At 41.7% G+C, this 26,013-nt stretch overlaps 2 protein-coding genes across 3 annotated transcripts; one reads left to right on the top strand and one right to left on the bottom strand.

Annotated features, from left to right (window-relative positions):
- The first annotated feature begins 1,830 nt into the window (after positions 1-1,830).
- Positions 1,831-7,765, top strand: CTHRC1 (collagen triple helix repeat containing 1). The gene is made up of 4 exons (XM_061447896.1): positions 1,831-2,172; positions 4,815-5,036; positions 6,212-6,428; positions 7,618-7,765. The coding sequence occupies exons 1-4, from the start codon at positions 1,846-1,848 to the stop codon at positions 7,758-7,760; spliced, it is 909 nt and encodes a 302-aa protein (XP_061303880.1). The 5' UTR covers positions 1,831-1,845; the 3' UTR covers positions 7,761-7,765.
- A 2,063-nt stretch (positions 7,766-9,828) lies between these two features.
- Positions 9,829-25,976, bottom strand: SLC25A32 (solute carrier family 25 member 32). 2 transcript variants are annotated; one of them, XM_061447895.1, is made up of 8 exons: positions 25,805-25,976; positions 21,432-21,582; positions 20,282-20,367; positions 19,075-19,235; positions 12,782-12,895; positions 12,191-12,336; positions 11,273-11,410; positions 9,829-10,950 (listed from the first exon to the last, which is right to left on the bottom strand). In XM_061447895.1, the coding sequence occupies exons 1-7, from the start codon at positions 25,974-25,976 to the stop codon at positions 11,275-11,277; spliced, it is 966 nt and encodes a 321-aa protein (XP_061303879.1). In that variant the 3' UTR covers positions 9,829-10,950; positions 11,273-11,274. The 2 variants fall into 2 exon arrangements, with proteins under 2 accessions (XP_061303879.1, XP_061303878.1); XM_061447894.1 differs by lacking the exon at positions 9,829-10,950 and having other exon boundaries at positions 11,253-11,410.
- Between the last annotated feature and the right edge of the window lie 37 nt (positions 25,977-26,013).

Genomic DNA, 26,013 nt, shown 5'->3' with positions numbered 1-26,013 from the left:
GAATTAAAACATTTTATAGCTGAGATGAATGGAAATACATGTGTGCCTGAGCACATCCTCCTCTCCAGGCTTGTGCTTGGGGATGCTGAGAGGCTGTGTGAGGGGGACAACAGCTCAAGCTGCAGTGGAGAGACAGCAGTCATGGCACCAGCCTCGTGGTGCAAGCATCTGCTGTGCACGTTGCTCTGATGGTGCCACACTGACTTTGTATGAGCCCGCCTCGGTGGTGCAGCAGCAGACTGGCCGAGTGGAAGATTTTAGTGACATTTGAATGGTGGATGTATGTACCTCATCATCCTTGCTGACGTGTTTGTAAAGCCACACATAAAAGTTATGTATCATATAGCAGTATGGGTAAGATAAAGGAATCACTAGTCGATGTAATATGGATCCTGGTTTATTACAAGTTTATTACAATAGCTCCTTTTGTCTGGGAAATAGTTAAGGTAAAGTAAATCAGTAGTTCTGAGTGGAGTATTTCACCAGCATTCAACAACAGTTGCTGTCCTCAGAAGCTTTTAAATATATCAAAAGCCCACAGAGCACAAGCCTACAGATGGCAAGGCTTGCTTGGACTGAAGCAGGCTAAGGAGGATGTTGACAGTTCTGTTTCCCAGATGGCGATGCACATTGCAAGTCAAATGAGCACTGGGAACTGCCCAGTGCACTCACCAGAGCTCAAAGCAGATGTCCCACCAGTATTTACGAAGAGCTTCTTTCACAGCTCTCCCCAGTTTGCTTCCCCTGGCAAAGCCATCCATTTGGGATTAAAAGCTTCTAGTCCAGACCCAAACTGCTGTACCGTGAAGCCTCTGCTTGTGCGTGATGCTCATTGAAGCTGTCACAGAAGCGATTGCTATAATTAAGAATTTACAACATTCCATGAGTTTTCCCAACTGGTTTAGGAATCCTTCACCAGCTGTCAGTGTATGGCTGCCATCCTCACAGGGCAGGAGCCCCCACCTCAGCCATGAGGCTGGTGTCCGTCCCAGTGCCCAGGACAGTGTGTGCCAGGGCTGATGCCAGCAGCATGACCTGTGGTGCAAATCTCACCTCACTGCTGTTTTCAGCCAGTACAGATGTGAAGGGGGTAGAAAGGCAGAAGCAGTGTAAAGCACAGAAGTAACTAACTGCAGGCAGAGCCACAGAGGAGGTTTAGTGTACATAAAAGTCCAGTCCATTGTAAATGGCTCAACGTCCTGTAACGTGCATTCCTAGAGGAGAAATGTGCGTTTTTGTTAAATACTTGAGAAGAAAAATGTACGAAAGCTAATCTCCCCCTTCTGGAAACTCTACCTCTACAAACCCCCGGAAGACTGCAGCATACAGAAGTTAGCTTTTGAATATTTACTGTTTCTCTATTTAATGCTTAAGGACATACAGCATCCTTTATTTCATAGTGCTTTCATTTCTGGTATGATGAAAAATACAGTATTATTTTAAATGAAAACAAAATGGGACTTGGGTTATTAAATTGAGTTTTTTCTTGGGTGACTAAATTGACAATGCTCACTCAGGCAACACCAAGCTCTTCTATAAACGCTCGAATTCCGCTGCTGCTGTTCGGAAGGATTTTGTGCCCTTAACTGGCACTTCTGCTAAATCAAAACCAGTGATTTCTATCCAGCTGCTGCTGTTTTACCACCGTTTCCCCTCACGGTGGAACTCCTGCGGGCCCTTACGGGATTTCTTGGGGGAAAGGTGTTCCCCGCCGCAGGGAGAGTTCCCCAGGCCGGGACGAGGCTTCCCGGTGCTCGGGAGGGCCCGTCCGGGGCTGCCGGCAGCGCCCGGGCCGAGATCCGTGGGGCTGGTCCGAGGGGCGGGAGCCCTCCGGCCCCTTTGCCAATGGCTGCGGGGGGGTGGCACTGGACGTTCCCGCTCGGTTACAGGATGGAAATTCCGGGCCTCCCCGGGGAGGGAGCTCGGGCTCCGCGCTCTGAAAGGCTCATTGATCCCCGCGCTGCCGCTTGGAGCGGCGGACACGGCTTCTGCGCCGCAGCCTCCGGCCCCAGCACCGCGGCCCCGGCCCGCACCATGCCCCGCGCCCCGTGTGTCGCCGCCCCGGTGCTGCTGCTGCTGGCGCTGCTGCTGGCGGCCGCCCCGCCGCCCGGCGGCTCGGAGAGCCCCAAGGGGAAGCAGAAGGCGCTGCGGCAGCGGGAGGTGGTGGACATGGTGAGAGCGGCGGGGTCGGGGCGGCGGGGGCTGGGGAATGGAGCCGCTCGGCCCTTTCAGTGGAAAGGTTGGGGAAAAAAAAAGAAAAATCAGAGGTTTTCGGAAAACCTGTCTGCCGCTGCGGGCCGGGCACCGCCGGGTCCCGGTGCTGCCTGGGTTCTGTCTTGGGTTGTTTTTTATCACGCCCTGGTTGTGCTGTGAGGAAGGGTTGGACGGGCTTTGATAGAAACCGCTGGTTTGCGGCGGGTGGGTGCGGGTCTTCCCTTCGTGTTTTCAGGGCCTGCGGCTGAAGCTGGCGTGGGCTCCGCTGGAACCCGCAGTCCCTGCACCTCGGTGGTGATGCTGTTCAGATCCCAAAGGGCCAGTGGATAATAAACGACAAAGAGAGAAATCAGAGTACTCCTCTTTAGTAGCTGTTAGTTACTGCGAAACCCGTATCTGCACGCTTACTGACCCCCCGTTGCCTTGGTGTGGTGTTGATGCATTATCCCGTTTGGCACCTGTGACTGCCGTTCCATTGCAACTAGAAACCTGGATGCACAGGGACTATCCTGTCTCAGGGATAGAAGAAAAGAGGGAGATTTTCCAGTCTTTGGAATGCAGAAAGCAGATGTGAAGCTATTTCTGTGAGTGGCTGGACTGCTGTTCACCTCCTATAGAAAAGCAGTGACAGGGCCATTTCTGCTATCATCTCCAGAGAGATCCCTTGAAGTGATGTGCTGGAAGCATCACTGGTACAAAGCTCCTTTGCTTTCACACCACCTTATTACCCTTTCACTTTAATTGTGGAAATTTTATTGCACAGAGAATAAGGGGTCTGCACACATGGAGATTTTGGAGCAGTGGTTTAGGATCCTCCATTCCTCTTGCATTGCTCCATGCTTTTGGGTGCCACAGAGTAAGCAGCAAAGCTAAAGCCCTTCAGGGCAGCATAAAGGTATGCCCCAGAGGGGATGCTGCCTTCAGTGGACATTTTAAAAGATGTTTTATGCATTTACAGCATACAAAAAGCATGAGTCCTGAGCCTCATCTCCCCCCAGCTCTCCCTGGTTTCCACATCCTTGGCATTTCTGTGGTGAGTAATCACATGTGAAAAGCCAGAGCCAGTCACTGTTACAAGCAGCATCCAATGGAAAAAGAGCAGCAAAAGCAGATAACCAGTGCTGTGTGAAACAAAAATGTCTTTGCATTATTCACATGGTCTCTGAGTCAGTGTGTGCTTTGCCCAGCAGCCTGCTCTCTCCAGCTAACAACTTCTCCATGTGTCCTTCTTGATTATAGCATCCCACTGCCATTTGTCAACAGTGTTTTCTTTGGTGAAGGTACTAAGAGAATGCCAGCATAGATTAGTCCAACTCTCAGTCAACTTCTGCTTACTAGACCTCTTCATGCACTCACTCGTTGTATTCGTAGAGTGCCTCCAGCCGAGCCTGTGATGACCATGCTGCTTTTTGCACCAAAGGCCTGGAGAAGGAACAACCCCGGAAGACTAAAGTTGACCAGCCTGACAAAGGACAGAGAGCAGGGGCTGTAGCTTACAGCTCCCATGGTGCAGTAGTGGTATGGTTTGCAGGAAGGAGAATAATTTGCATGGTCATTTCTTTTTGAAACAGGTAGGGCTTAGGTGGTTCAAAACGGATGAAGAGAAAGAGGTGTGAGAAAGGTCAAGAGCAGAATGTAGTTATCTGTGTGGCCTTGGGATGAGATGAAGCAGTCAGTCAGCAGATGGGCAAGAGCATTTAAAGTGAAAGCCCTTGCAGGTTCCTGCTCTGTTTCTTTTTTGCTCGCCCAGCTCCACACGTGGGTGTCCCCTAGCATCCAGCGCTCAGGCTGCTGGGGAAGGAGCTCTGGGCTGCACAAACCTTCTCTCCAAGGAGGGCAACCCCAAATCTCATAAGGTACAAAGGCAACGTGTGTTAACTGTGGTTTGGGAGAGTAGTGTTTGACCTTTCCCAATACTGTGATGAGGGAGAATGATAGTATGCTAACCCTACCACATGTGCCTTCCCACTGCTATGAATGAGGATCCTGAGTTTGGGGTTGTTCCTGGGGGCAGCTTCCCACATCCACATCAACACTGACTTACTGTGTGCACTCTGGAGTCTGACTTATGGGGCATGACTGTTGCGACGTGATTCTGTTGCAAAGAAGGGGTAACAGAAAGAAACCAGCACTAAGCTCTGCTCCCTGCAAAGTTTTCTTCACTGTTTGGTTTTTTGTTTTCATTTTTTTAAAGAAAGGGAAAAATAGCAGTGGAAGCCTATTGGCCAAGACAGTGACACAAGCAATGTTGGGGTAGGAGAAAGTAACTGTTAACATCCAACCTTTTTTTTTGTTTCTGTATTGAAACATTTTGGATCTTCTGAGGTTTTCCAGCAGGTTTTAATCCTTTGGACACAGCCACATTTTCGTTCTAGGATTTATGCATCTTTTCGTAAAATAATCAGCATCTTAATTTATAGCAAATTCTGCTGACATTGCTTATCTTTGAACTTTTTTTTTTCCTTTTCTTCCTCTATGGAAGCATCTTCTTGGTGATCCAGACATCACCTGTCACAGCAGGGCGTTTGTGTTTGTTTGTGTTTAACTTGGTTAGCCTCTGAGTGAGGGATGGAAGCAGCAAGATCTGTTCTGTGTTTCAGTACAATGGCGTGTGCCTGCAAGGCCCCAGTGGTGTTCCTGGACGGGATGGAAACCCAGGAGCCAATGGGATCCCCGGGACACCTGGGATCCCAGGACGGGATGGGCTGAAGGGGGAGAAGGGAGAGTGCATGCGCGAGAGCATCGAAGAGTCCTGGACGCCCAACTTCAAGCAGTGTTCATGGAGTGCACTTAACTATGGCATCGATCTTGGAAAGATAGCAGTAAGTAAGCTTTGCCACGGATGCTGCGCTACACCAACCACAGCAATCTCAATTTGTGAGCTGGGTAGCACCAATCATACAGGTTTCTCCTTGGAACCTTTTTCATAGTCATAGAATGGTTTGGGTTGGAAAGGACCTTAAACATCATCCAGTTCCAACCGCCTGCCATGGGCAGAGGCACCTTCCACTAGACCAGGTTGCTCAAAGCCCCATCCAACCTGGCCTTGAACTGCCAGGGATGGGGCAGCCACAGCTTCTCTGGGCATCCTGTTCCACTGTCTCACCAGCCTCACAGTGAAGAATTTCTTCCTGTTGTTTAATCTAAGTCTCCCCTCTGTCAGTTTAAAGCCATTCCCCTTTGTCTTATCACTTCATGCCCTTGTAAAAAGTCCCTCTCCAGATTTCTTGTAGGCTCCTCTAGTGGAAAGCTGCTATGAGGTCTCCCTGGAGCCTTCTCTTCTCCAGGCTGAACAAGCCCAGCTCTCTCAGCCTGTCTCCATAGGAGGGGTAATCAATCACAGTTATGAAGCAATGCCCAGATTGGTTGGAGAAATTTAACTGCTATTGCTGTGCTTAGAGTGAGAATCAACCTTTCTGAGTTAACATTTCTTATTGCCATGTACTTGCAGAACTGTCCCTAGCCTCCCCCATCCCCTGATATCCAGCATTTTGAAGACAGGTAATACCTGAAAACGTTTCTTTTTCAGTTGCGGAGCTTTTAGCAGAGTTTAAGCCTCTCACAGATCCTGTAACTGTTGAATCCAAGATTTCTGTTAACAGAGACAGAAATTGTACTGTCCTCTCATGCAAGGACTTGCATACAGCCTTCAGACAGGTCACACCCCTTTACACGAACCCTGAAATGTAACTAGGTTACTATTTTAACAGCAGATACTATCTAAATAAAATAAGAATTTCCATAATCCCCGTTCTCCATTACCATCTATGAGGTGCTGCTTCTGATTTGCATCTTTGCACCATACAATATTTGCCAGGCTGTACCATTTTCTTCTTTTGTTCTATTTTTTCTAGAGGGAAGGGACTAAAGAGAATAGTGAAACCATTCTGAAATAAACATATTCCTATTATATTCCTAAATCTATTTGCTAAATATATAGAAAATAAATAGGTTAAACCCCAGAGGTTGCTACTAAAGCATTTTTTTCTCCTCTCAGGAATGCACATTTACAAAGATGCGCTCCAACAGTGCTCTCCGTGTTCTCTTCAGTGGATCGCTTCGGCTAAAATGCAAAAGTGCCTGTTGTCAGCGCTGGTACTTCACTTTTAATGGAGCAGAATGTGCTGGGCCACTTCCTATTGAAGCCATAATCTATTTAGATCAAGGAAGCCCGGAGCTGAATTCTACTATTAATATACACCGAACTTCTTCAGGTATGTATGCTGAGACTGCATGAACAGAGATGGAGAAGCCAGTAGCAAATCTAGTTACCAAGTGCCCAGGGTACAGTCTGCCTTATAAACTCAAAAGACTGAAAGGAGGAGGAAGAGTGGCCAGGTAACACTTGTTACTCCTACTCTGCTGTCTCACAGGTGACTATCAACAATATAAGAATTATTTATTAAGTGGTACTTCATTACTGTGGTATTTTTCATGGCACTTACATCCTGCAATTTAGAAATAGAAGAGATTTCTGTCCAGACAGTTCTACTGATCTCTGCTACAGAGACATTCTGTGCTGTTTTAGCATGTGGAGAAACTTCCTTTTTGCCAAGAACAGTGTCATGTCACACTGATACTTGCACATTATCTGTGCATAAGATTTATCCCTCCTGGAATTTCTATTATAATTTCAGGTGGGCACAAATGTACCTCCAAAGTGAAATAGCTGGGAACTATTACTCAGTTGCTAAGCAAAAGGCAAATTAGTGAAGTTACTTCAACATAAAAGGTGACACTAGGAACAGGGGACTAACATCGTCTATACTTTCTCCATTTTCCTCCCTGTACTATTTCATGACTGTGTGAAATCTAACATCTAGAGTTATGATAGGGTTTCTTCATTAAGGCGTAGGACCCACCTGTTTCATTAACCTACCTCCAACTAGTGGTGCTAGTGGGAGAAAAAAACAAAGGGACAGCAGAAGTGGAACTTTACACAGAAGCAATGAATTAAGAGTGGGAAAGGTTACAGGGTGGCAATCACCTTTGCAGGGCTCAGCTGTGGAAGCCAGTTATGGCTGTGTGCCTATTCCTCCTCCCCATCATTGCTAAAAGCATGGCTAGGTGGGATTGAAGCCATATCCCAGCTACCAGGTAGTGAATTTGGATGTTTACAGATGCAGGTGTACCTCCCATGTAACCATCCTCTGGGTTGTGATCTGCTGCAGGTACTGCAACAGACATCAAGAAGCAGCATGGATAAAGGCAATGCATGACTCTAACCTATGCTGCCACATCTCTAATTAATAGTTTTTATTTCGAAAAGTGTTTTCTTCAGGTTTAACTAAACATTATGAGCTTGCAATGCACTGCTGCTCTCAAGTGCTGGTGTCCCTCTTCAGTGATGAAATACAAAGTAGTTGTGTCTGCTGAGGTAACCTGATTTTTGTCTTTAACCAGTGGAAGGTCTGTGTGAAGGGATCAATGCTGGTTTGGTGGACATTGCCATCTGGGTCGGGACTTGCTCAGATTATCCACGGGGAGATGCTTCTACTGGATGGAACTCAGTCTCCCGCATTATCATTGAAGAACTACCAAAATAACTTTCCCTCCCTTTTTATAGTTTCTCTCCCCCCCCCCTTTATTTTGTACCATTTTCCTCAGAATTTATTTCTGTGGAGTTGCATGCAAGTATTTGAGTGAAAGGCACCAAACTCTTCCATCTGTAGTCTTTGTCTAGCCTTGTTTTGCACATTGCAGAGGCTTTTTACAACAGTCATTTTAGAATATAAATATCAAACCCAAGTTCATTAACTTTTTTAATTCCTTCTTTGATGTATGAAAATATACCACCACCATTTTAAGAGTTAACTGTAACTTTTTTATATCAAATAAACAAGACCTTTTACAAATAGAAGATCCAAGCTATTTTATTGACTATTAAAGTGTTTACATGATGTTATGAAACATAATTTTCTTAGAAGACTTCATAGAAAGTTCTACGAAAGTAAACCCAGATCTTGGCTTTAGCCTTCAGAAAACATATGTAACATCTACTCCTGGTAAACCTGACTACAAAATAGGATGCTCTGCTGTTACACTCTTTTAAGTCTCTCAACTAACTCCCAGTGACTTAACTGTGACCTAGATGACGTGGTGTTAAATACCTTGTTCTGAACGACTTAAGTAAAAATAGACTATGTAAGCTCTCCTTCCCTCTTTTGCTTGTCAATAGACTGAATTTCAGTATAAGCATCTATTATTGGTCTTATTATTGGTTTTGTAACTTTACAGTTACAAAACTTAATTGTTCCAGTAAAATAATTCTCATAGATTTAGCCTTTCAGATTTGTACAATCACTTTGGTGTTAAGTAAAAGCTAGACATATTAAATAGTTTGGAGGATACAGAAATAAGACAGGTTGAAATGCCTTGGCTTTTAAAAAGTGTATTGGTAAAGTGAAAGAATTATGTCACAGCTATTTGACTGCCGTCTCCAGCCTCGACAAATGACAATTCATCATGGCAGCACACCACTAGCTTCGGTGCTTTAAGTGTTTGCTTCCAAATGCAATGAGTGATGAACTATTTGGCTTTTGTTTTTTTTTAATTTTAAAGATTCTTGAGGGAAACAACAACAGTCATGTTTACATTACAAAATCAACTTTACATTAACAAAATAAAAAAAAAACCCAACAAGATACAGCATGTATAACATGCAGAAATGTACAGTCTTCCCAGAAATGAAAAGGAAGAAACATTTAATCCGAGATAATTAATTTATTTCAACTATTTAGAATTAAATCTCAGCTTTTTTCTGAGCAGGTTATAAAATTTTCCCCATACATCTCAAATTGGTAGCTCTTGTCTGCAGCTTTTGTGAAGAATGCTAGAGGAACACAGCTGTGGCTAGGAGAGCATTTGGGCTTTCCCAGCTGCAAGCTTATGTGTGATCCTGCTGTAAACTAGCAAATTATACAGCTGGTATTTTGTATCTGCAGAACTGTACTGTTTTCATTGGCTTGGAGGATGGGTTTTAAGGTATCTGGACACAAACAAGTTACTATGAGCTAAGTTATGGTGTGAATTTAGAGAATGTCAGTTAACATACAGTAACTGATTGTATACATGCTTGTAGCCTGTCTTTGCATTTATCCTGGAGCACAAGTACACTAACTCAGGCTAGTAAGTGCACAACTTTTATTCATATGTCTTCACAACATTTCTTGGATTCTCAGTGGCAGAGTTAACTTGGTTATTCATTCTGGGTACTAGAAAACACACAAAACCAAGTAAAAACCCTCCAAAGGCAGAAGAAGTTAGTAGCTGTTAGGGATCTACACAGTAATTTTCATGCTAAACTTCCAGTAAATTTGATCCTCAGCTAAATACACATGGAAACTTTCATAATAAGAAACCAAAGCCAGCCTTAATGGCCACATGCCCTTTTCAGATGAGATTATTAACTGTATCAGTAGAGGGAATGGGATTGTGGAACAGAAAGTATAAATTATTAATAAGTATACACAAAATATATCAAGAGGAACAAGCAAGTGGATTGCTGAATTAAGACTAAAAATATTGATCTTAATTAAAAGACAAATTAATTAAAAAAAAAATTAAATTGTAAGATTTTAACTTAAAACTGAAACCAAATCCCTAATCAGTTGCTTTTTTTATGAAAATGCTTGTTTCTACTTTAGGCCAGCTTTCTGTTAAACAGGGAACTTCTCTGTATTCAGGTGTTTTGCGAGATAGTATCCTTCACTCCTTATGAAACTGATTATTTCCCCCACCCCATGGAATGATTTTTGCTAACTTACTTCCTCCTTAGTTAAGTGATGCTTTCTACATACTTCTTAATAACTTCCTACTAACAGCAGAGGCAGTTGTTAGTAATGGCCAGTAATGCATCTTCTTAAAGAAGAACTAAAAAATAAAACAAACCCAAATCTCAAAAAAATTCATATAGTTGACAGCAATTATTGGCATACCAATAAATATCATTATTATACAAATTTACTGAGATGTATTGTAATTTAGTTTATCGTTAAATTAGCAATCAATATATCCTTACAGTCCTTTTCCTTAGACTAAATCAGAAGACATTAATGATCATTTTTTAAGTCCTGTGCACAGTATTTTTTTTACCACTTAAGAGTATTTCCTTTTCCCAGAAAATATTATTGAAAATAAGCATGTTCATGTTTGTTGCAACACTGGTTTGAAAACTGCATCACTATGGGATTACTAGAAAACAAAACTGTTTGAAACGTAAACCTACATTCAAATACACCTTTACTTACTAATATTTGGTCAGATGTATCAGTAACAGACAGAATGTCGCAGGGTGGGGTTGAGAGAGAGGGCAGGCAGGGACAAGAGAGAAAATGAATTCAGTAAGTGGCCAGCGATGCACACAACATATACTTTGGTCTGGTGCTAAAAGCAAGCCAAAAACCACAATGCAAGTCTGTCTGGTATGAGACCAGAACTGGGTTCATCAGACTGGCAGTTATTCAAACCCAAGAATGGACAGCTGTTTTACAAAACAATTCTGAGTTTCCAAACTGCACCCCACCAAGGCAGTGTTTTTCGTGTTGGATGAGCAATGGAATCTGGAGCACTCTATATCCTAAAATCTGACAAAACACAGAGGTGGATTCAGAAGACCTTGCTTGTTTCTTCATGAAACTCAGATAAAGATTTAAGAAAGTTCTGCCAGACCCCAGAGTTGCTTTTATATGAAGTTATCCACCTCTGTAGGAGTGGAATCTGACCAACAGTTAAGACCTGTCAAAACACATCAGTCTATTATTCCAGGCAGGCCAGGATGAACTGAATTGCTGCACAGTTGCCTTCACCCAGTCACAGTGCTATTATTTCACAGTTGCAGAGACATCTGTTTCAAGCAGGCAGAGCTGATTCAGAGAAGGCAGCAGCAATACAAGAACATTCAGCAGAAGAGATGTTGGCAGGGTTTTACTATCTCCATGTGCTTTCCTCAAAACACTAGATCAATTCATGGTGTCAAAGATGTCTGCTGAACTAAATCTCTCCCAGACCACAAATACAAAAAATAAAGGATAGATTCCTTATGAACACAAGCTCCTACCTTTAACTACTTTCTTTCCTAAAACCAAGTAAAAAACCAGACACATTTTCATAAACAACAAAGGTAATGCAGCAGGCAGGAGTCACTCTGATCACATTGGGGATAATTCCTTTGTAAAATCCATGAATTCCTTCTTTCCTTTAAAGACAAAGAAAAACATTTAGTTTTAATTAATGTATTTAATTGAAATCAGACATAAAACAAAGCCTGGAATTTTTCTTCTTGCACTCCGAGAGAACTACTTCAGGTAAGAGTAACAATTTCAGAGTAATTTCTTCCTATACTGTTTACAGAGCCATAATATATAAAATCTTAACCCATCACTGGCTGCATACTGCACAGATGGCCAACCTTAGTAACTACAGAGCTCTGTGTGAAAACTCTCACATGCCCTGTGGAGATGAGGGAAGAAAGTTTATGAGAAGATACACACAGGTGTGAGGTAGGGGTTCTCTAAAGGTCCTACCAGAAGCTAGGACTAGACTACAAATGCAGTCAGGCCCCACAGTAACCCAGGGACATCCATATAAAACAGCTGTGGCTAGTTTTCATTTCCTCCTGCCAGGAATCTGGATTACCCACAACTCCCAACAGTACAACACTGCTGTCATACTGTTTAAGAGCCCCAACACAGCCAACTCAATGTTATTTTTTAACTTGTAAGTGAAATTTGGTGAGGAAGAGAGAAGGGAGACAGAATAAACAACAGAAGCCTACCACTGACCCTCTCCTATCTCCTCCCTTGTCCTTAGATTATTGCTGTTAGTGGCAACTTGCACAAAATGGCTTTGTACAGCTAATATTTTGTTTGCTCAGAACTGCACTGATTCTGCAAGTTGGCATGGAAACCAGTAAACATAGCTCTGATTCTGTAAGACTCACTTTCTAAGTCATAAGCTTTTAATTCTGCATGCCTACCTCCATGTCCTGCGGATCACGTCAAACACACCAGAATACGTATTATGTTGATCTTGAAGACGAGCTCGCACAACCTGATAGGGATATGTTGCTGACACAGCAAAAATTTTGGATACAGCTGCCATCATTATGTACTCCACAGTGTTCTAAAAGCAATAAAAATTACCATGCTTACTTTAAGTATGGTTTAAATTACTGAATTTCCCCAAATCTACTTTGATTTTTAAATGTTGAACTAAACAATACTCTACATTTTTCCCCCAACTACTTTTGCCCAACTTGCACCTGACCAGTTTTCTAAGCGTTTAAGACCACCATCTATGGTTTCACAAAGTAAGACAAAAAACCCCATTCCTCTCTCTACAATTCTCAAAACACTTGCCAAAATAAGAAGTTGGCGTCCCTATAGGAAAAGAGCACTAATCAGTTCCTTGATCCTAAAAGGTGAAAAAGTATTATTTCCTTCTGTGTTCTACATTCCAATTAAAGCAGCAATACTTTGTACACTTGGCTGCACTACAACCTCGACAAATGGAATAAATTTATGCTTATTCACATGCCACAACACATTCTTATTCTCAAGAACTGTACCAATTTTGTGTCTGACACTCTGTTTCTGTACTTGTTGTATCTCAGTTTCAAATCCTCATATGCCATGAACTGAAGTGCTCCATGTGAAGTTCCAAACAGACCAGGCACAAATCCCTAGAAAAAGGAATAAAACAAGGCTAAACAGCAATTCCCAAGAACTATACAACTTGACAAAGCTCAGTTTACACATGTAAGTATGTCCTCCATTATTTACAAATCGTGACTGCACAACTCATCATTGTGCACTATGACTCAGAGCCAATTCTGTGTTGATATTCTTAATGGCAGACATCAGACACAAGTGTAATAAATGTACTTTTCTCCAAATGACATACAAGCTAAAAACACCTAATGAGTAAGCTAAAACAAGTGGCTAAGGGACTCCTTCTCATAGAACACAAGCACAGGTTTTAAAAAGATGGCAACATGGATCAGGATTCTAACAATATTAATCAAGCTGCAGTCTTGCAAATGTGCTGCTCAGTGCCTGCCCCTTTCCAGGACTGACACTGAGCTGTTCAGTTCCCACCCAAGACTGTTAAGGCAATGATGGAAGCTGGCATCTCAGTGAGGAGGGCCATCAGCAGTGGAGGTACAAAAGAATTCTTGGTCAAGTCCTGGAGACAGATATGCACATGTGTGTGTGTATACAAATGTGTATGATACACAAACATTTCCATACTAAAAATGTGTGTATGTATAGAATCATTTGGGTTGAAAGAGACCTTTAACATCGAGTCCAACTGTAAACATAATGCTGCCAAGTCTACCACCAAACCATGTCCCTAGGCCCATCATGTACACGCCTTTTAAATATGTTGAGGGATGGTCACTTAACCTTCTTCCCTGCACAGCCTGTTCAAATGCTTGACAACCTTTTTGGTGAAGAAATTTTTCCTACTACCCAATCTAAACATCCCCTGGTGCAACTTGAGGCCATCTCGTCTTGTTACTTGGGAGAAGAGGCTGACACCCACTTCACTACAACCTCCTGTCAGGTAGCTGTAGAAATCGAGAAGGTCCCCAGAGCCTCCTTTCCTCCAATGCTAAATGACCTCAGTTCCCTCAGCTGCTCCAGCACCTCAATGTCTTGCACACACAGACAAAGCGAAAAGTTCAAGGGCACACAAGGACTTATGGATGACTTACATTAAAGAAACAAATCTAAGATTCAGATCAGTTTGAGTGCATTCCTCACCCTGCTCAGAGTACATCCCAAAACATCCCAGCAGGGTTTTGCAAAGCGGTCTGTGAAATGTTCCCCATTTGTAAGAGGCAGTAATGGACAGTAAGAGTACAATACGAAAGTATTCAGAAACCTTTTCTTTCAAAAAAGTTGAAATGAAGGGTAAAAGGAGGTATTTTCTGAAGCGCCTCTACAAGAAACAGAAGGTTTCTTTTGGAGAAGGATTAGCTCAGTTGAAATGAGTAAGACAGCTGCATGAGTTCTGACAAGTACTAATTCTTTTTTTGAAGAGTTGGTCAGTTACACTGGAAAAATACAAATAAATGGGGAATTAATTATCTTGGCTAGAAATGACTTAAGGGAGCCAAAAGCTTCCTGAAAACTGTTGCAAAGGGATGATTACAATGGAGTAAGTGATCAAAATGTGGGTAAAAGGACTCAAAGAAACAGAATTTTCCCCTAAATACTGGCATTGAATAGTTTTATCTTATTTGCCATGATCCATTCAGATACAACAGAGGAATTAAAAGATGTGTTCAGAAACAAAACTCTGTATTAGACTAAACAGGAAGCCCAGCATGTTGAATAAAGATTTATCAATATACTACTAAAAACCTAGAAAAGGAGAAGAAAAAGAGAAGGGATCCTGGTAGAAGTCCACTGGAACAGTGCAACAGGACAAAATGATATATTATTCCATAAACTCCTAACTTACAGGAAAAAAAACCCAAATCCTAAAACCACAGCAGGCATAAAAATTGCACAGACCTTCTGCCACTTCAGAAATTAGCTCTCTTTAAGTTTCCAATGTTATACACATTCAGGAAGGGATTTTCTTCTCACAGTAGAAAACAATGACAATGAATTAATAATCAGTGACCATGAAAGGATGAAATGCATTAAGGGCTGGCTAAAGTTGTTGGAAAAAAAACCCTACTTCCCCAAACGAGAACAAATGGAATTAAACCAAACAGTTACGTTTTGTCAACTGTGAGCATAATCATAGAATTTCTGTGAAGTCTGAAGACAAAGGGCCACAACAGAGGGAAAAGGACAACTTTGTTTTTCAGAAATCCTGGATTAAAAAAGAAAAATTAACCAGTAATATAAAAACAGAAGAGGAGGAACAAAAAAAACCACCCCAAAATTATCAGAAGTATCAAAGAAAAAATTATTTTGGTCAGCAGAACAAGGACCAGTATGAAATTTACATAATAGCAAGGAAAATCTTCACAAATTTTGCCTGTGAATAGACAACAAAACCGCTCAAAGACAAAGTAACTACTCTTTACTTGGAAAGAATTAGAATGATGTATTTATATCACAGGAGAATGAGGTAATATTCTCCCCAACAACAAAAGAATGTTAAAAAACATTTAAGAGCGCTAAACTCTTTAAATTTAAGCCAGCAGATCTGGATAATTTGCACCCAAGAGTCCTCAAGCATCTACTGATGATACTTGCTAAATGAGTACCAGCACACTCTAAGTCTTGTGCTGATGGGGAAAGCTTTCAGAGACTGAAGGACTTTTAATGTTGGGCCAATGTTAAAAAACACATGTAAAAAAAAATGTGTTCTTATGGAAAAATGTTTCAAAGCAAAACTGCTTTCCTCACAGTAAATGAAATATGTTGGCTTAGGAAATTTTAGAAATATTCTCCTATTCTGCTTTCTCATTCTTACAATTTTACACAAAAACCTTAATTGCCACAAAATTTGATAGAATTTTATGTTTATTTTTCATTTGAAATATGACTGTAAAGGTAAATTTTAAAATAATTTACCTTTATGTACTTCTTGTTATTTTTTTGCTTTAATATTCAAAACATATCTTCAGAAGATTTTTGCCATGAGGGCTTGATAGGATCAGTGGTTGCTCAAAGAAGTCCTGCTTGAATTCTCTTTTGGAGGATTAAAACAATAGACAGAATTAATTTTATAATTAGAAATTTAGATGGTAAAGCATATAGTTCTGAACAGTAGACAGTGGGGAAAAAAACCTGTGTTTTAAAGGCAGCTTGAACAGCTCTAAGCGTAGAAGATTCAGGACAAGAGAGAAATGTCCTATGGTTAGTGTTTCTAAGGTTGCCATTCACAAGGAAAAGGAACATAGGCATATGTACACACTGGAAAGCCTATGCTTGGTAGAGAACAAGCTTCATTTGGCCATGTGGTACCCACACTGCTGCCTGAATGGTTGGAGAGTGCTCACACCAGAGCAGCCTCTGCTATATGTGTTGACAGAATGCAGCAGATTGTCTTTGTAATGTTTGGCATGCTGAGAACCCAAATGAAGACAATACTAAAGACCAGTGGTATCAGAATGGCCTGCTCTGACAACTTGTGCAGAGAGACACTGGAATTACGTCATTATCTCCATATGTATCTCAATTCCTTCATAGTGCAAAATTCTACCATCTTTTATGTGAAAGTCACTTGTGCTTCTATCTATCTGTGGAATCTGGAAGTAAAGTTAAAATCAAGATGGCCAAATCTCAGTGGATTTTGCTGGATACAAGTACACATAGAAAGTCACTTAGCTTACAAGCTACACATTTGCAAGAAGAAGAAAAATAGCATAAGCAAAATAAATAGAGCTAAGTGCCTTAGGTAATCATGGACTGGAAAAAATACTTTATTGTCAGAGTACTGGATCTTGCCTACCAAAGGTGAAATGACAGTACAAAAGCGTCCAATTTCATTTGGTAACAAGCACGCATTAATGCTAGGATTCTGTTGTTGTTAGCATACTGTATTGTTACTTGCAGTATTGATGACTACATTTTTTTTAATGTCCGTATTTTTTCTGCATTTCCTGTTTATTTTACAGTAGCTGTATTCCTAATTGCTGCTTCTACATCTTCGCTGAAACTTAAAATACAAATACAGAAACATGGAGGGCAGGAAGAATGTTAGCTGCATTCTTGATTGATGTTTTAGTAGTCAGTCACTCCAGACTAGGCATCTAACAGTTTTTCAACAGTTCAGAAATTTTTATGTTTTTTTCTTAAAGTGCCATTTCCTACAATCTTAAGATTATTTTACATTTGGTCTCTCCTGCCTTACACTTGAAAAGAACCATACAGCACTCAATGCAGATGACATTTAACTTCATGGCAAAGTGATTTTTAGAGATCAGATCTCCAAGAGATCTATAGGTGTGTTCAAATTTCATAACCCAAGCTGTTTTTTTCTTAGCCTGGTATGCAGCAGAGCAGCTCTGTCCCCAGTCATCTAGGGGATGAAGACCAAAGGACAAAGCCTAATGATGGTGGGGAAGATCACTGACTAGATTACTGGGATAATCGGTGAAGGAAAGGCTCCTGCCTTTTCAAAACCAGGCCAAGTTCACAAACAAGTTATTGAGAAACACAGCTTTAGATGAACTATAGTTTAATGAATGAATAATACCCACAGAGCTAATACAGACATCTTTGATCCCTGCTAGAAAAATCAGTGCATCCTGACATTAAAAGTCTTGTGCCCCAAAGGACTTAAAGGAATTTCTCAGACCAGTAACAGCACCTTGTGCAACAGAGAGCAAGATATGGAGATGTTTGGAAAGAAATACCATTCTAATCTCAAATTCAGCAGAAGAAATTACTTTCAGATTTTATTTCCAACTTGTGGTGGTATTCTCTGAGATTCCCTTATTTGCTATAAGGAACTCTACCTGAAATTAAGATTGATTATGAGGAAAAAGAAGACATTCATGTGGACTACAGCTGCTGCAATTTACAGAAATTAACAAAACTTCAGCTGTCATATTTCAAATAAAGCAAGAAAGAGAAAAAATAAAAACTCCCCCAAAACCAGAAAATGGAGGAAGTCTAAGGCATGTGCAAGTCAAAGAGTCACCCAAAGAGGTACCAATTTCCCTAGCATAGACAAGGTTGAGAAAATCCTGATGTCAAGTCAAAGTTGCACAGTGTGCACAGATACATAGGTCACTCAGGACCTATGTAGGTCACCTGCTCTGCAGATTTAAGCAAGTAATTTGCTCTTTCAAAGGAAGTATGTGCTTTAATTCCTCACTTACAGATCTACACTACAAAGAAGTGTCTAGTGCCAAAGGCAACACATACTACATGCATGAATAATCTGAAAAGTAACTCAATGGAAGGACATCTTAAAGCCTAACAGATGCAAGAAAAACACATTTATCAACTTGGAACAGAGCAGAAACCCAGCCAGGCAAATCAGAAATCCTGACAATTTCAATTTAGGAATAAGCGAGGTGCCTTGCTTCTGGTGTCAGAATTTGGCATTCCCTAGTATGTGGCATAGTAGTCTTTCAGCATAGGAATGATTCTAATTTTTACTGCAAATAAAATAAGCTAATATTCAGTAATCAGGACAATTCCCAAGAGATAGTGTTCTTGTTCTATAACATTACTTGCAAGAGAGCCTGATTGGACTAAAACAGGTTTCTTCACACCTTCTAATGTCTTGATGTCATGGCCTGAAGGAAAGAGGAGGCAAAAAGTCCAAATCCAGTTGCCATCTGTTTCACTAAATTAAAGGGAATAAACCCCCCCCACATACGCAGACCATATTTAGAAGTCTGAAAATTTTATGGATCTAGGGATGACAGATTACAGACCTCAATAACTAGAGGGCAAATGTGCAGTTGTGAAACCATCCATTGTGGAATTAAAAATTAGCAACTGCTTTAGTCATAATTTATGTTCCACAAGATGTCAGAAAGCCAGAGATAAGGGATGAAATGGAAAAAAGCACTAGCAACAAGACATATTACGCTACTGCTGCCCTCCTTATCCTAATAGTAATTATTGGAAGGCTCAAAAAATTTAAAAAGCAGCTTGTGGTTTACTCTCATTTTAGCATTATCATCCAATAGAAGATGGCTTAGTCATAAACCTTATACTCTATTCTTCAGTGATTTCCTACATTTCAACAGTATAATAGCTTTTCTTCTGTTTAAGCCTTTTTGCTGCAGCTCTTCAGTGGGAAAGAAGACTCACAGAATAAAAGTGAGCTAATATAGAAATGACTTGCATTTTTTCTGTAGATGAGTATTTACAAGTCTGACCATGCTACTGACTTGTGCCAGCCAATCCTGGAATTTTTCTTAAACTGTATTACCTTGTATAAGCCACGTACACCTTCCACCTTGTATATCTTTATAAGAGCATCAAACATTCCTCTGTATTGTCGTTTTGATGGGTCGACACCAGCATTATATTGTAGCACGAGTCGCGTCTTTGTTACCCATATTGGGTTGGTAATGCAGAGAGTCATGGCTCCTGAGGACAGAAGTTAGAGTGGTTGGTATGCTAACTCCAAAGCTTGTCCAAGTTTGTTCAGTCCAATATAACACAGGCTTCTACAATGACAAAGTTACTTACCTTACAAGAGTACTCGCACTACTTAAAAAAGATGACGTTTATGCCCACCATTGTTTCCTCTCTCTGCCTTCAAAGCTCACAATCAAGCCCCACCTACTACTCCTGCAGAGCATACAGCTTTTTGCATATTCCTAGTACATTCCCTTTTTTGCCTCACTGTTTCACAGTATGTAGCGTAATCTGTAGTAGATAGGAACCTAAGTAACTTCTTAATGTACTCCTGATTATTCAGGTTATTCTTCAGGTATACAATGGTTCAAAATTTAATGGACACTTCAGTCATGAGAAATTTGCTTAATCATACTGGTAGGTTTATACAAGCAACCTGCTACAGCTTTATAGGTTATTGAAAATACAGCTGTAAATTACTGTTTTTTACATTAAACAATATGCCTTATATTTCAACATAACACCCTAATAAAGTCTTCATAACTGCCTAGATTAAATACAACACAGAAGCATGGACAAGAACATATTAAAAGTCTTGCAGATATAAATTGTATTTTTATTTTAGATGTTTAGTTTCTAAGGAAACTTGGACCACAAGTAAAGACCAATTCATTTATTCTATTAACTTCAATTGGCCTTCTCTTTTCCAGGTCTAAGTGTTAAACATTTAATGAGTTAACATGCCAATAGCAGCTACAGTTATATTTTGGGATTCAATATATTATTAAGTATGGAAAACACTTATATACAATGAAAACAAGGTCAAAAAGGATTTTGACAACTGCTGCTTCTAAGCAAAACTGAAGAGACCACAGTGATCCATCTATTCATCTTAGACATCATTAATTTATTTACAGACAATAACTGACTGCATTTGGACTCGAACACTTTACATTTGCCACCTGTAATAAAAAGCAGCACTGACACACAAAGGCAGGGAGCAACACACAGAAAGGCTAGAAGCAAACACTAGTCTTCTCTGCATTTAAACTCACCAGCCTCTGCAGCTGACACTAGGTGTTCAGTTGCACTAAGACTTTCCAGCTTCCCTTCCTTCTTGTAAGCTTTGATGGCATTGTAACTGGGAAATGTAAAATATATTTTAGTAATAGTGAAAACAGATTTACATCACTTAACCTACAAACGGCAAAACATCTCACTTAAGATAATGGAAAACATTAGATGGTACACAGCCTTTGAAAACAAATATGTAAGTAAATGGTATTTGTTTAGTTGATCAATTGATCTCTGAGCAGTCAGCTTTTTAAACTGAACTATGATAATACATAACCTAAATTAATAAAGTATTACTACTGTTAGTATCAGTGGGACACATATTGAAGTATCTGTTGGATCTCAAGACTTCTAAAAAAACCCAATTAGATAGCCTCCTTTTTATTGAGAGCAACAGTGACAGGTATCTGTCTTCTAACTTAGAAATACACTGAGCTTTCTTCTCTTGATCCAGTTTCCACTCTTTGCGGATTGAAATATTGTTAACAGGAGCTCAACCACAGTAGGAGCGTACAGCAAAGCTTGAGGACTGAAATAAACAGTAACTACTGACAAGGTTTTATAAGCATACCAACTAAGTGTTCCCTAAAGTATTACAATTAATAAAGGTCAGCAGTAAATCACATCAGAGTTGCACAGCTAATAAAGTAGAGAAAAATGAGTATTAACAAATGGGTTTATAAGCAAAGCCCAACAATTCACAGAAACAATGAGAGACCCAACTATCACTAAAAATATTAAAAATTAGTTAAACATTTAGCTCGATCATGTTCTCCAATTCTTAACATGTCGGGTTAGGCTTTTATTTTTTGTGAGGTTTTAAGCACAGTGTACTGGCACTTTTAGGGGATTCTTCATGACTGATATCACAATCTCTCAAGTTCCTTAGCATTTTCACAGCATAAAGGGAATGCACTGTACTTGACAAAGTAAGTCAAAATCAGGTCTCTGACTCAAACTACTTAAATTCTAAACCAGCAAGACATAATTAAGGGTAAAAGACATGGACTTACAAAAAGAATTACAAGTTTATAAGCCACGTAGCACATTTTTACACCCCCCAAAGAAGATGCAGTGTATATCTGAACATTACAAACTGCAGGAAATGACACATTTTACAGTTCTACTTACAAGAAAAAGTAAAGTCCCCAGGAAGCCCCTGCTCCCAACATGTTTGGCGTTACCCCTTGATATAAGCCTCGTAGTCCTTCATGCTTCCAGACAGTGGTCATACAGTGCAGAATCCCATTGTATTTTGGCCTCAGCTCCAATCCATCATTTACTATGAAAGAAAGCAATTACATTGAAAAAAGAACATTTCAGGAAGTCTGAAGCTCAGCTGTGTAAAAGGTTCCACAGAAGTACAAAGACTGCAAAGCAAGCTGCAGATGAACATGAAATCTAACTGATCAGCTGTATTTTAAAATTATCCTTTTAAAAACGTGCAAGAGTTTGGGTTTACAACTTTGTAAGTCTACGCTTAAAGTAAAAAAAAAAAAAAAAAGCAAAAAGAAACACAAAGATGAAGAAGACCTTTTAAGCTCTGCAAAAGGAAAGGAAATGCTAAATAAATGCACTGCTATACACTTTTGGTGAGCAGCAGCATTGAAGTTGTTTGTCTCTTCTTTTTAGCACTCCAGCAATTTTACATCACACTTCAAGTAGTACGTGTGGGATCTTTGACAACACATTTCTATAAGGACTTTACACAAGCCCCAAATAACACTTTTTAAATTCGATCTTCCCCTTTAAAAGGTTTTCTGAGCATTTTCAATGCGTCATGCCTTACTGATTCCAAAGTCAGATTTTACTAGTTTCGTGGTTTAAACCCTAGTCAGACAGCTTGTTCACTCACTCCCAGTGAGTGGTGCCAGGCTGAGAAGCAATCGAGGCCCGCCCCCCCCCCCCCCCCCCGCCGGGGCTCTCCCCTTCCCCGCTCCCGGAGGAACGGGGAGGAGGATTGAAAGAGTGCAACTCCTGCGGGTTGAGACAAGAACAGTCCAGCAACCGATGTACAACACAAATCACCACCGCTACCACCAACTATAACAATGATAAGAGAAGATAACAAGGGAAGAGAATACGATACCACCGGCCAAGAAACGAGTCCCACCTGGAAGCCCGTGTCCTTCCGGGTAACTCCCATTTACCCCTGTCATGGTTTAAACCCAGTCAGGCAATTAGTTCACTCACTTCCCCCCTTCTTTCCTTCCCCTCACTCCTGGAGGGATGGAGAGGAGAATCAAAAAGAATGCAACTCCCACAGGTTGAGATAAGAACAGTTTAGTAACTAAGGTATAACACAAATCACTACTGCTACCACCAATAATAACAATGATAAAGGAAATAACAAGGGAAGAGAATACAACACCTCAGCACCAGCCAACTGATACCTCGCCCCCTCCCAGCCCAACCAAGCACCAACCGATACCTCCTCTAACCCCGCAGACTACCAGTCCTTCCGGCTAACTCCCAGTTACATCCTGGGCATGACGTGCTGTGGTATGGAATACCTCTTTGGTCAGTTTGGGTCAGGTGTCCTGTCTCTGCTTCCTCCCGGCTTCCCCTCCTCCCTGGCAGAGCATGAGACTCAGAAAGTCCTTGGCCAAACCAAAACATCGCTATCAGCTCTGTTCCCAGGCCGAAAGTCAAAACACTGCACTGCACCAGCTACCAAGAAGGAGAAACATGACTGCTACTGCTGAACCCAGGACAACCCCCCACCCCAGGCATGACGTGCTGTGGTATGGAATACCTCTTTGGCTAGCCTAGGTCAGGCGCCCCGTCTCTGCTTCCTCACGGCTTCCCCTCCTCCCTGGCAGAGCATGAGCCTCACAAAGTCCTTGGTCAGGGTAAACATCACTTAGCAACAACCGAAAACATCGGCTTCACCAACACTGTTCCCAGGCTGGAAGTCAAAACACAGCACTGTACCAGCTACCACGAAGGAGAAACATGACTGCTACTGCTGAACCCAGGACAACCAGAACACTCAAAGATTATTTCCAGCAAAACTTCCTGTGTTCTCCTTCTATTCTCATTGGATGGATTTGTGGAAAAACACCAAACCAATACATTCTCCCACCCAATAACCAAACAGCTGGTTATCCGAACATTCAGAAAATATCACTGTCAAAAAGATAAAACCAGGCAAATTCTTGTCAGATTTCTTTTAGAACTCAGAACAGAGATGTTCACACAATTTAAGAGTGTTAACTGCTACTGCTCCTACTGTAGCAGCAAAAGAGTAAGTTGATTACTGATGACGTGTGATATGGCACATGGGGAGATGACAAGCTGGACCAGAGGGAATTCCAATCAGAACATTTTCTCCATGAGAATAATCAAATACTGGAACAAGTTGCCTGAAGAGGTATCTTTGGAGCTACTCAAAACTCCAGCACACAAGACTGACCAATCCGGCCTATACAGACCTTACCTGAGGAAGGAGTGAACTCCACAGCTCTTGTCTGACCTAAATGACTATGATGCCAACACAAGAGCAGCTTTCATTCTTTAAAGATATAAGGATAGATTGCAGTTTTACTGAAAATTAATCTCAAAGTTTCACACTCAGCACAGTTTTTGTGTCCCAAACAAGATTAATCCTTGTAATCGTGAATTTCTGTTTTCTGTTCAGTGCCACATTTACTATTAATTCTCCTTTAAACCTGGTGTGCAGTCCTGTATGTTGCAACAGACTTTAGGACTAAAGACAAAATGTTTTTTCTGAGCACAGTGTGACAAGGCCTCAGCACCTTGACAATCACCCAAAATTAAAAGACAAATGCCTCCTTTCTCCCTCCTGTATGAGCCCTGCTAGACCTTTCCCAACGATCTTTGGGTTTTTTTTTGACCATGTTGCCGTTAGGTCAGATTTATAAACACATTGAACAACATGGGAAATCAGAGATGTGAATTAAAGTCTGTCTGTCAATGATGCTACTAGAATCTTCACAATGTTGCTATCAGCTTTTTACTTCCTTTTTTTTTTAACTTACTTTTACTTTATATTCTGGTATCAGCTCTTACTTTCTGGTTTGAAGACAAAACACAAGAATTGTTATTTTCAAACCAAATGAGCAACAGACCTCCAGAGATCACCTAATCCACTCCTCTGCTCAACACATATGTCAATAGATCAGGTTGCTAGTTGTATCTCCAGTTGGTTCCTGAATGTTTCCAGGACTGAAGAAATTACAGTTTCTCTGGGTAACCTCTACCAGAACTAGACCACTCTGACAGTAAAAATCCTCTTTCCTAAAGTAACTGGAATTTCCCATGTACCCACTAATGCCTGTTCCTTCTTGCCCTACCCTCCAAGAAGAATCTGGCTTCACCTGTGTCCCCCAATCACACAGTCACATGCTACAATAATGTTTCCCCTCAGCCTTCTCTTCATGAGGATGAACCGATCCTGATCCTGGTCCATCATCAGCCTATCCTCCTGTCATGTGTCCTGCCATCTGATGGCCTTCACTGGAATCATGCCAGTCAATGCCTTCCATGTGCTGGTGAGCCCCAAACCAGACACAGTACTTCAGACGCAGTCTTACAGGTGTGAGACAGAGAGAAAGCTGCTGGCTACACTCTTCATAACACAGGCCCAGGACGTACTCACAGTAGAGTACGCAAGGCAAGTGTTCAACTCAAATTTTGCAAAAAGCCTGTTTGGAAATATAATGCTTCAATGTTTTCTAAAACTTCTCTGCGATAGCTCATTATTTTTGAGATCTAAAGCAACCATGGATTTACTTAAAATAACGATCCAAAGATACAGCAAAATGTTTTAACCTCTATAAAAGAAAACATGACAAAAGGGCACCACGTTTCTCATGTTAACAGTAAAATCACTAGGGAGAAGCTGACACGTTTCCCTGCAGAACACCGAAGCAGTTGGGAGTTTTCTGTAAAACAATACCTCTACTGTTAACATCCAAGATTATTATCACACTATTGTTATGCTTTGAACACTGAGAGTCGTTGGCATAAAGGTGAACTTTGAACGTTGGCTTGAAACCATCCGCCAGTCAAAAAGAGCCAATCTTGCTGTGTCCTATGGCACCGATGGTCACGAAAGAGAGGGAGAAGCCTAGCCAAGTCTGCCTGAAAACAGGCTCTGAGGCACCACAGCACATATTTTACAGTTCCTGGAAATGACAAGAAAATTAATTTTTGGACGTGGGGCGGGGGGCAGAGAACCACAGAATATCCCTTCGGCTTACGGCCTGTTTATTCAAGCCGTGGGGCTAACTGCCAGCGCCGGCCGCTCATGCCGCCGCACAGAGTCTGGGCAGAGGCGTAAGGGCTCATCGGCTGTACAACCGCTCAGAAACAAGCCAGTGGATCGCTGGCTTGGAACCGGCGAGCCTGGCGACATGTATGCGTTCGGGGCACAAAGCGCGGTGCGTGCCCGGGGAGAGCCGGGCTCGCGGGCTGTCCCTGCCTGACCCCGCCTGCGGCAGCGCGGGACCCGCAGCCCGCGCAGCCCAGCCGGGCCTCACCTGCGAAGCGGATCTTAACGAGGTCCAGGGGGTGCAGCACGAGGGTGGAGAGGACGCCGCCGCTGAGCCCCGCCGCCAGGTTCTCCAGCTGCACGTGGCGGAGCAGGGACGGCGCGGGCGGCGGGGCCGCTACCGGCTCGCGCACGGAGCACGCGGACCCCGGAGCGCTCATCGCCAACGGCGGCAAAGGCGGCCGCGACGGTGGAGCG

This window comes from Pezoporus flaviventris, unplaced genomic scaffold, assembly GCF_033815535.1.
Source record: "Pezoporus flaviventris isolate CSIRO_AGI_PZ_B2104156 unplaced genomic scaffold, CSIRO_AGI_Pfla_v1 ptg000007l, whole genome shotgun sequence".
In the NCBI taxonomy this organism is placed as follows: Eukaryota; Metazoa; Chordata; class Aves; order Psittaciformes; family Psittacidae; genus Pezoporus; species Pezoporus flaviventris.
The sequence above is the reverse complement of the archived record's forward strand: the minus strand, read 5'-3'. Positions and strand labels throughout refer to the sequence as shown.

Bases quoted from the DNA above. Each gene is read 5' to 3' on its own strand.
- SLC25A32 (XM_061447895.1), bottom strand. From the start codon at position 25,976: ATGAGCGCTCCGGGGTCCGCGTGCTCCGTGCGCGAGCCGGTAGCGGCC. The intron at 21,583-25,804 runs GTGAGGCCCGGC...TTTCTTTCATAG, and splicing joins CGTTAAGATCCGCTTCGCAG to TAAATGATGGATTGGAGCTG. The intron at 20,368-21,431 runs GTAAGTAGAACT...TACATTTCCCAG, and splicing joins TGGGGACTTTACTTTTTCTT to TTACAATGCCATCAAAGCTT.
- CTHRC1 (XM_061447896.1), top strand. From the start codon at position 1,846: ATGGCTGCGGGGGGGTGGCACTGGACGTTCCCGCTCGGTTACAGGATG. The intron at 5,037-6,211 runs GTAAGTAAGCTT...TTCTCCTCTCAG, and splicing joins TCGATCTTGGAAAGATAGCA to GAATGCACATTTACAAAGAT. The intron at 6,429-7,617 runs GTATGTATGCTG...GTCTTTAACCAG, and splicing joins TATACACCGAACTTCTTCAG to TGGAAGGTCTGTGTGAAGGG.